This window comes from Panulirus ornatus, chromosome 46, assembly GCF_036320965.1.
Source record: "Panulirus ornatus isolate Po-2019 chromosome 46, ASM3632096v1, whole genome shotgun sequence".
Taxonomy (NCBI): Eukaryota; Metazoa; Arthropoda; class Malacostraca; order Decapoda; family Palinuridae; genus Panulirus; species Panulirus ornatus.
Window position 1 is genome coordinate 18,424,588 of NC_092269.1, and position 11,293 is coordinate 18,435,880.

The following is an 11,293-nucleotide window of genomic DNA, read 5'->3' on the forward strand; positions in this document are numbered from 1 at the left end:
AAAACTCTTGCATTCATCTCCCTAACAACCCCATCCATAAACAAATTAAACAACCATGGAGACATTACGCACCCCTGCTGCAAACCTACATTGACTGAGAACCAATCACTTTCCTCTCCTCCTACAGGTATACATGCCTTACATCCTCGATAAAAACTTTTCAATGCTTCTAACAACTTGCTTCCCACACCATATATTCTTGATACCTTCCACAGAGCATTTCTTTCAACTCTATCATATGCCTTCTCCAGGTCAATAAATGCTACATACAAATCCATTTGCTTTTCTAAGTATTTCTCACATACATTCTTCAAAGCAAACACCTGATCCACACATCCTCTGCAACTTCTGAAACCACGCAGCTCTTCCCCAATCTGATGCTCTGTACATGCCTCCACCCTCTAAATCAATACCCTCTCATGTAATTTCCCAGGAATGCTCAACAAACTTATACCTCTGTGAATTTAGCACTCACTTTTGTTCCCTTTGCCTTTGTACAATGGCACTATGCATGCATTCCGCCAATTCTCAACCACCTCACCATGAGTCATACATACATTAAGTAACCTTACCAACCACTGAACTATACAGTCACCCCCTTCTTTGATAAATTTTACTGCAATACCATCCAAACGCGCTGACTTCTCGGCTTTCACCTTCCGCAAAGCCTGCACTATCTCTACTCTGTTTACTAAATAATTCTCCCAAACCCTCTCACTTTGCACACCACCTCGACCAAAACACCCTAAACCTGCCAGTCTATCATGAAACACATTCAACAAACATTCAAAATACTCACTCCATCTTCTCACTTCACCACTACTCGTTATCACCTCCCCATTAGCCCCCTTCACTGATGTTCCCGTTTGTTTCCTTGTCCTACGCACTTTATTTACTTCCTTCCCAAACATCTTTTTATTCTCCCTAAAATTCAATGATACTCTCTCATTCCAACTATCATTTCCCCTCTTTTTTACCTCTTGCACCTTTCTTTTGACCTCCTGCCTCTTTCTTTTATACATCTCTTAGTTATTTGCATTATTTCCCTGCAAAAATCGTCCAAATGCCTCTCTCTTCTCTATCACTAATAATCTTACTTTTTCATCCCAACCCTCACTACCCTTTCTAATCTGCCCATCTCCAACGCTTCTCATGCCATAAGCATCTTTTGTGCAAGCCATCACTGCTTGCCTTAATACATCCCATTCCTCCCCTTCTCCCCTTACGTCCTCTGCTCTCACCTTTTTCCATTTTGTACTCAGTCTCTAATTGTAATTCCTCACACATTGCAGACGTCACATCACACTTAATTGATTTGCTAGTTGAAGAAAAGGTGTCAGATTGACCAATGTCCATGTAATAGGGTTCAGCTTGGGTGGGAGAATCAGTGGGCTTGTTGGTGAGATGATTCAAACAGGAACTCTTGGAAGAATCGTTGGTATAGATGAATCATATCCCTGACTCCCACCTTGGACTAATGCAGACTTTCTTGATGCTGGACATGATGATCTTGTAGTCAACATTCGAACTTCTCCAGTAGGAACTCATTCTCCTCCTAGTCATATTGACTTTTATGCTGTTGGAGGACTGTCACAGTCAGGACTCCAACGTTGGCACTTTCCAGAGAAAGTGGAACAAATTTGCAGTCATTATCGTGCTGTTTGACTCATGTAGAGCATGCAGGACAGAGGGTTTTCCCTGCTTGCAGATGTCCAGACTGGGAGAGCTTTCTGGATCATTCGTGTGACGGTCAGATTGTTAATAATTTTGGCCTCTTTCCAAATAGCAGTATCTTGGGGAACTTCATTTTCTCAACACATTCAGTGTCTCCATATTCAAAACCTCTGTGAAAGAGTTATGTCTACAAATGTTTATACAAAATCTGCTTAAGAAAATATTTTTTTGTTGTGTATGTATTTGATGAATTTTTTTAAAAGAAAAGTACTTTTAATCATTATTATAATCACTTGCAAAAAGCATGGTAGTATGTACTGCGTTATTCAAGCTTTTAGTCTCAAATCTTATAGAAAAAACAGAAATGTCTAATTTGCCTTGTAATTCAGCAGGTTTATGTGATTATTACACGTATTTCCTGTGTGTCGTAGAAGGCGACTAAAAGGTGAGGGTTTTCTTTCTTTTTAATTTTTTTTTTGGTATGGTGGGGGGGAGAGCTGGTAGTTAGAAATCCTCCCCTCTCCTTTTTTTTTTCTTTGTTTAATTTTCCAAAATAAGGAACAGAGAAGGGGGCCAGGTGAGGATATTCCCTCAAAGGCCCAGTCCTCTGTTCTTAACGCTAAATCGCTAATGCGGGAAATGGCGAATAGTATGAAAGAGGAGGGTGTTTTGGGGTGGTTTGGGCACATGGAGAGGGTGAGTGAGGAGAGATTGACCAGGAGGATGTGTGTGTCGGAGGTGGAGGGAACGAGGAGAAGAGGGAGACCAAATTGGAGGTGGAAAGATGGAGTGAAGGGGATTTTGTGTGGTCGGGGCCTGAACGTGCGGGAGGGTGAGGGGAGGGCAGGAAATAGAGTGAATTGGAGTCGTGTGGTATACAGGGGTTGACGTGCTGTCAGTGGATTGAAGCAAGGCGTGTGAAGCGTCTGGGGTAGACCATGGAAAGCTGTGTAGGTATGTATATTTGCGTGTGTGGACGTGTGTATGTACATGTGTGTGGGGGGGGGGGGGTTGGGCCATTTCTTTCGTCTGTTTCCTTGCGCTACCTCGCAAACGCGGGAGACAGCGACAAAGTATAAAAAAAAAAAAAAAAAAAAAAAAAAAAATATATATATATACATATATATATATATATGTATATATATATATATATATATATATATATATATATATATATATATATATATATATATATATATATATATATATATATATATATATATATATATATATATATATATATATATATATATATATATATATATATATATATATATATTGGAATGGATCACAATTTTGCGCGTGATCAAGATATTCCTATGAGTCCACGGGGAAAATGAAACACGAAAAGTTCCCAAGTGCACTTTCGTGTAATAATCATATCATTGGGGTGGACACAAGCGAGAAATATAACAGTCAGTTGATATACATCGAAGAGTCTAAGCTAGGACGCCATTTGGTAAACATGTGATTGTCCAAAACATACAACGAGCGTTCATAAACATCATTTTACAAATCTTATCAACAATAAAATTATCTAATTTGTACAGACCATCACTAATATTAAGATTATAATTCTTTGTGTATTTAATAATAGAAGATTCAATGATATTTCTCTTGGTAATATAGTTAGAGTTAGCAACTGAGATGGCGTTACTCCAGTCAATACAATGATCATAGTTTTTAACATGATTAAACAAGGCATTTGATTCTTGTCCCGTTCTTATACTATATTTATGCTGCTTAAGTCTAACAGAAAGATCCTTACCAGTTTGACCAACATAAAATTTATCACAGATTCCGCAAGGAACTTTATAGATGCAACCAAGAGAATTTTCTGGTGAATTCCTGATTAAGATATTCTTTATAGTATTATTGTTGCTAAAGGCAACATTTACATTAAAGGATTATAAGCAACATGGGAAGCAAAGTGAAATTATCATTAAAAGGGAGTACTAAAAGATTCTTGGTGTCAATGGGAGGTTTGTGCTCCACTCTATAAAATGATTTCTTTGCTAACTTAAGGGATTTATCAGTGAAAGATCTAGGGTACTTTAACTTAGATCCAGTAGAATATATCATCTCAAACTCATCATCAATAAACTCTGGACTGCAAATGCGTAATGCCCTTAGGAACATAGATTGAAATGATGATAATTTAACTCTGTCATGTTGAGCTGAGTAATAATGGATATATGAGCATATATTGGTGGGTTTTCTGTATATGCTAAACTTAAACTTGTTTCCTTGTCTATGGATCATGCAATCTAAAAATGGTAACATAACATTATTTTCATTTTCTAAAGTAAATTTGATGGAAGGTACTATATTGTTAAGTAAGGGGAGAAATATTTCTAAATTTTCATTTGTTGGCCAAACACAAAGAACATCATCTACATACCTAAACCAAATTGCATTAGAAGGTAAGATATCCTTTAGTGATTTTGTTTAAAAAAAATTCCATATAAAGATTACTTAGTACAGAGGGTTACCCATTGACATACCAAATTTTTGAGCATAATAATCTCCATTGAATTGAAATACACAATCTTTTATACACAACTTTATCAGTTTAATGAAATTAGACTTTGAAACAGGTAAATGAATATCATCCAAGACATCAAATGAATATTCTAAAAGGTCATCAACTGGAACTTTAGTGAAAAGTGAGGAAACATCAAAGCTAACTAGTTTGAAATCAAAATTAATATTGATATTGTTTAGCTTATTGATTAAATCTACATTGTTTATAATATTAGAATTTGCTGCCCTACCCACTAAAGGGCTTAATAAAGAAACTAACCATTTTGATAATTTATATGTGATGGAGCCTACTGAACTCACTATAGGTCTTGCTGGAAAATTTTGCTTATGTGTTTTGATAAGTCCATACATATATGGTAATGAAGGGGACAAAGATGACAAATTTTTGATAAGAGAAATGTTACCTTTCAACAACTTCATTTCTTTATTGAAGTGAGAATTAACTGCTTCTAAGGGATTTTTACTAAGTTTAGAATACATTGTGTTATCATTTAGAAGATCATTCATTTTAGATAAATAGTTACTTTTGTCTAAAATCACAACAGTGTTATCCTTATCTGCTTTAGTAATATGTATATCCTTGTCTTTTTTTAAGGTGTTAATAGCTCTTATGAATCTTTTAGGACAATTAGCTTCCACTGGTTTTGACAAACTGGCATACACTAAACCCTTGCAAATATTAATATCATCACTACTTAAATTACTGTATTTTTCTAAATTACAAACAGACTTTGTGACATCAACACAGCTGGCTTCTCTGTTAGAGCACACAAAACTTAAACCATAGCCTAATGCACACAAGGAATCTTTATCTAGTTGTTTATTAGACAGGTTTACCACAAAAGATGGGTTTGTGTTCTTGGTCCAGTCGCTGTTTTCAATAAGATGGTCCAACTTACGATTTAGTGACACTTGTAGCCTATTGCGTTCTTTTCTTAATTCATCATTGCAATAGTCCAACGTGCGGTTCTTCCAGTGTGTCGGTATTGTCATTTGAAAGGCACGTTTTTTTCTCTCTTGAAATGCGAAAAGCCTCCTCCATTTCAAGTTTCTTTAATTCAATATTTTTCTTTAGAATAATATTTTGAAATTGGTCAAATGGTCGACCAGACAGTTGCAACAAACGTTGGGGTAGGACAGATCTTGGCATCACTTGTTCATCAAGGCATTTCCAACGGAATTCAAATCGTAACTTCAGTTGGCGAGCCTTGATTGGCGATTTGGAGAAAGCAGTAACGAAAGGAGAAAGTCCAAGACAGCTTGTAGATCTTTCATTGATAAATCCCTTAAGTTAGCAAAGAAATCATTTTATAGAGTTGAGCCCAAACCTCCCATTGACACCAAGAATCTTTTAGTTCTCCCTTTTAATAATAATTTCACTTTGCTTTCCATGTTGCTTAAATCCTTTATTGTAAATGTTGCCTTTAGCAACAATAATACTATAAAGAATATCTTAATCAGGAATTCACCAGAAAAAAATTCTTGGTTGCATCTATAAACTTCCTTGTGGAAACTGTGATAAATTTTATGTTGGTCAGACTGGTAAGGATCTTTCTGTTAGACTTAAGCAACATGAATATAGTATAAGAACGGGACAAGAATCAAATGCCTTGTTTAATCATGTTAAAAACTATGATCATTGTATTGACTGGAGTAACGCCATCTCAGTTGTTAACTCTAACTCTATTACCAAGAGAAATATCATTGAATCTTCTAATATTGAACACACAAAGAATTATAATCTTAATATTAGTGATGGTCTGTACAAATTAGATTACTTTATTGTTGATAAGATTTGTAAAATGATAAGTTTATGAACGCTCGTTGTATGTTTTGGACAATCACATGTTTACCAAATGGCGTCCTAGCTTCGTCTCTTCGATGTATATCAACTGACTGTTATATTTCTCTCCTGTGTCTTCCCTGATGATGTGATTATTACACGAAAGTGCACTTGGAGACTTTTCGTGTTTCATTTTCTCCTTGGATTCATAGGAATATATATATATATATATATATATATATATATATATATATATATATATATATATATATATATATATATATATATATATATATATATATTAATATATATTAATATATATATATATATATATATATATATATATATATATATATATATATATATATATATATATATATATATATATATATAGGGAGCGGGGGGCTGGAAATCCTCCCCTCTCGTTTTTTTTTTAATTTTCCAAAAGAAGGAACAGAGGGGGCCAGGTGAGGATATTCCAAAAAAGGCCCAGTCCTCTGTTCCTAACGCTACCTCGCTAACGCGGGAAATGGCGAATAGTTTAAAAGAAAGAAAAAAAAAAAAATATATATATATATATATATATATATATATATATATATATATATATATATATATATATATATATTCAATGTAGATCATTTTACCTTTAAATGATATCTATTATTCTTATGTAAAGCATTCATCATACCATAAAAGTGGATCCTCACTTCTTCCTTTAGACTCCCCGAGGAAGTTGCCGGACACATAAATACTTACCTCAGTCTCCTCATAAATAGCTGTTAGATATCAATTTCTTTAGCAGGATCATATGTTTTTGACTGCATGGGTGGCACATTTTTGTAAAGTATATGTATTAGTTGTGAACGAGAAGGTTCTGCCAGTGATATGGGAGATATGAAAGAAAAACTGTCAGGATTAATGATTATACCACCTAACAAGGTCATTCTGCAATTCCTCATTGTAGGAATGTCTGCTCAGTGTAAGTGTGAGTCCAGCTGTCAATGACCAGTTGTTCAGCCCTCCGCAAGAACGAGCAAATGAAGGCCCAAATCTGGAAATTAGATGTAATTTTCTTCAGTTGAAAAATTTTTGTGTCATTTTCTTTACTACCCAGGTGAACCTGAACAACAAGTGGTTGAGCGAAGGTGATGAAGTGGGGGAGGTGAATACTAGGAACGACAGGTTTTTCAGCAGAGATATCGGAGCGATCACTCAGGAGATTCTGGGAACACTCTTGGGTCAGAATCTCTCCAGGAGAATGCCTGGAGGCAGTTCAAGCCGTTTGTTAATGGGAACTTGGTTGGTGTTCGCCTTCATCATCGGCACGGTCTACCGTGGCAACCTCACCGCCGCCCTCACACTGCCCAAGTACCCACCACGACCTGAGACTGTGGAAGAACTCGTGAATTATGTGGACAGGTGAGGAACACATACTCCACCACAAGACCTCATCCTTGCATGTAAAAGAGTAAAACCTCGCAACGTTTGTACGTATCCAGATTATCTAATGCTTTTTGGTATCGCAGGGTTACAATCCCTCCGTACGGAGAAGAATGGCAAAAACAGTTTAGAGAATCTGGTTCCAGTGCCTTAGAGAGTCTAGCGGAGCTCATGCACATCGGTCCTACCATCCTGCAAGGTCTGCAGGAGGCTCTTACAAAGAAGTAAGATCTAATGTTTTTCAACAAAATATTCATCTCCTGTCATGCAATGAATGCAACATTTTTCAGCCATTTAGGAACTTCACGGATGATTAAATGCACTAAAGAATGTAAAATTAATGATTTGTAAAAACATTTTGAAAGAATATCATTAATCTCTTGATACAGAAGCGACAGATTAATGTGAAAAGACACATCTATGTATCCAACCATTGTAAGTGATCACGTACTGTTATCAATATGGTCTTGAGGTGCATAACAACATGTATCAATTGCACATTCATATAATCAACCGCCCACAAGGGTACGTATTTTTAGGTGAGTGCACATAAAATACTTAAACTGAAACAAATTGGAAAACTATAGGTAACAAATCTGAATATTATCAATAGGTTTTGATTTCTCTCAAAAGAAGCAATCACGTATTTTGAGATCCAGAGAAGCAGGAAAAAAGTTCAGTTATCTTATCCATCCAAATGTAATTTACACCGATTCTTTGACTCTCTCTCTCTCTCTCTCTCTCTCTCTCTCTCTCTCTCTCTCTCTCTCTCTCTCTCTCTCTCTCTCTCTCTCTCTCTCTCTCTATATATATATATATATATATATATATATATATATATATATATATATATATATATATATATATATATATATATATATATTAACTTTGCTTTCTCGCACTTCATGTCTCTGATACTCGTTCTCCTTCTCACAATGGAAACATTTTCTCTCTTAATTCGGCCGTCTGCAACATCCCGGAAAAGGGACATTCTAACCTGATCGCTTTCCCATACCTTTCTAAATCTAACTTATTTCTTGCTATTGAATTTGAATAGAATCATTACCAGTCAACCCTAAAATAAAAGAGGAATGGTGTTTATAAACATAGCCTTTACTGTATCCTCAAAGCCCAGTATAGTGCACTTCACAAAATCTGCCTTAGTTAATTTCCTTATGATGAGCTGCTCCATTTCAACGGGTATATCATTGCTTAAGGCTAGATTGATGCTTTTATAACTGAGATTGTTTTCCTTTCACCTCCTTCTGAGGCAAAATGGTATCAAACGACGTCCACGTCATTAACTTTCCTGCTACAGCATATTGTCAACCACAATTTTCTATTAATCGACAGAGTTGTTTCCCTCTTAATTTTACAGATATTGTCTATGCCACTGATTTCATGAGTTGTCTGTGTGAGTCTCAGGTCATGAGACTAAATGCTAAGGCGGAGGACTGGTTGTTGCTTTCCAAGGATTCTGTAATATGATCAGACACACGAGGACTGACTTGCATGACACATCCGTTTCGCCTACTCTTTTGTCTTTCCATGTTCTCAAAACCTTTCAGTATTTGAACGTTACGTCTACAAACAGTTAAAGACATAAGATCAGTTCACTGAATACTTTTTCATAATAGTTTTTACTTGTGTTTTCTGTCAAGATGGCAACTACTGCAGGACACTTTTGCTAAGCCATGTAGATTACGAAAGAAAAAATATGCATATTCTCACTCATATATTGTTATCCCAACATCCAGAGATAAGAAGGTTCTTGTATTACCCCAGAACCCCTTCTCCATTGGTTCCTACAGCTCTACACACACACACACACACACACACACACACACACACACACACACACACACACACACACACACACACACTAGATATATCATTTCTTTTATTATACTTTGTCGCTGTCTCCCGCGTTGGCGAGGTATCGCAAGGAAACAGACAAAAGAATGGCCCAACCCACCCATATACACATGTATATACATACACGTCCACACACGCACAAATACATACCTATACATTTCAACGTACACATACATATGCATGCACAGACATTTGATTTTATTTATTTTGCTTTGTCGCTGTCTCCCGCGTTAGCGAGTTAGCGCAAGGAAACAGACGAAAGAATGGCCCAACCCACCCACACACACATGTATATACATACACGTCCACACACGCAAATATATATACCTATACATCTCAACGTATACATGAATATACACGCACAGACATATACATATATACACGTGTACATAATTCATACTGTCTGCCTTCACTCATTCCCATCGCCACACGGCCACACATGTAATAACAACCCCCTCCTCCCTCATGTGTGCGAGGTAGTGCTAGGAAAAGACAACGAAAGCCCCATTCGTTCACACTCAGTCTTTAGCTGTCATGTAATAATAATGCACCGAAACCACAGCTCCCTTTCCACATCCAAGGCCCCACAGAACTTTCCATGGTTTACCCCAGACGCTTCACATGCCCTGGTTCAATACAGTGACAGCACGTCGGCCACTGTATACCACATCGTTCCAATTCACTCTATTCCTTGCACGCCTTTCACCCTCCTGCATGTTCAGGCCCCGATCACTCAAAATCTTTTTCACTCCATCTTTCCACCTCCAATTTCGAATTCCAACTATATATATATATATATATATATATATATATATATATATATATATATATATATATATATATATATATATATATATATATTAGCTTTCTAAAAGAAGAAACAGGAGTCACGCGGGGAGTGCTCATCCTACTCGAAGGCGCAGATTGGGGTGTCTGAATGTGTGCGGATGTAACCAAGATGAGAAAAATGGAGAGATAGGTAGTAGGTTTGAGGAAAGGAACCCGGGTGTTTTGGCTCTAAGTGAAAAGAAGCTCAATTTTAAAGGATAAGAGTGATTTGGGAATGTCATAGGAATAAAGTCAAGGGTTAGTGAGAGAACAAGAGAAAGGGAAGGAGTAGCACTACTCCTGAAACAGTATTGGTGGGAGTATGTGATAGAGTGTAAGAAAGTAGAGTCTAGATTAATATAGGTAGAACTGAAAGTGGATGGAGAGAGATGGGTGATTATTGATGCTAATGCATCAGGGCATGAGAAGAAAGATCATGAAAGGCAAGTGCTTTGGGAGCAGCTGAGTGAGTGTGTTAGAATTTTTGATGCACGATACCGTGTTATAGTGATAGGTGATTTAAATGCAAAGGTGAGTGATGTGGCAGTTGAGGGAATAATTGGTGCACATGCGGTGTTCAGTGATGTAAATGGGAATGGTGAAGAGCTTGTAGATTTATGTGAAGAAAAGGACTGGTGATTTTGAATACCTGGTTTAAAAAGAGATATATACATAAGCATACGTATATAAGTAGGAGAGATGACCAGAGAGCGTTATTGGATAACGTGTTAATTGATAAGTGCGCGAAAGAGAGATCATTATCTTGGGGAGGCGAAGGTGGAGATTTGTAGAGTTTTCAGAAAGAAGAGAGAATGTTGGGGTGAAGAGAATGGTGAGAGTAAGTGAGTTTGGGAAGAATACTTTTGTGAGGAAGTATCAGGAGAGACTGAGTACAGAATGGAAAGAGGTGAGAACAAACTACGTAAGGGGAGATGGGGACGAATGGGACGTTTTAGAGAAGCAGTACTGGCTTGCGCAAAAGAAACTCGTGGCATGAGAAGTGTGAGAGGTGGGCAGATTATATATTACATATATATATATATATATATATATATATATTATATATAATATAATATATATTATATATATAAATATATATATTGTTGTATGGTTGCGAGGCGTGGGCTATGGATAGAGTTGTGCGCA

The 11,293-nt window shown here is 36.6% G+C and overlaps 2 protein-coding genes and 1 pseudogene across 2 annotated transcripts in view; 2 read left to right on the forward strand and 1 right to left on the reverse strand.

Annotated features, from left to right (window-relative positions):
* Nucleotides 1-1,850, forward strand: part of LOC139763381 (lipase member H-like) — a 31,206-nt pseudogene extending 29,356 nt beyond the window's left edge.
* Nucleotides 1-11,293, reverse strand: part of LOC139763325 (ionotropic receptor 21a-like) — a 638,186-nt gene that overhangs the window by 503,666 nt on the left and 123,227 nt on the right. The gene's annotated exons all lie outside the window — the stretch shown is intronic.
* LOC139763147 (ionotropic receptor 21a-like) overlaps nucleotides 7,149-11,293 on the forward strand; it is a 17,801-nt gene continuing 13,656 nt past the window's right edge. Inside the window, exons 1-2 of the mRNA XM_071688852.1 lie at nucleotides 7,149-7,423; nucleotides 7,531-7,668. Of these exons, the coding sequence (XP_071544953.1) occupies nucleotides 7,263-7,423; nucleotides 7,531-7,668 (299 nt within the window). The 5' untranslated portion in view covers nucleotides 7,149-7,262. The remainder of the gene's footprint in view (nucleotides 7,424-7,530; nucleotides 7,669-11,293) is intronic.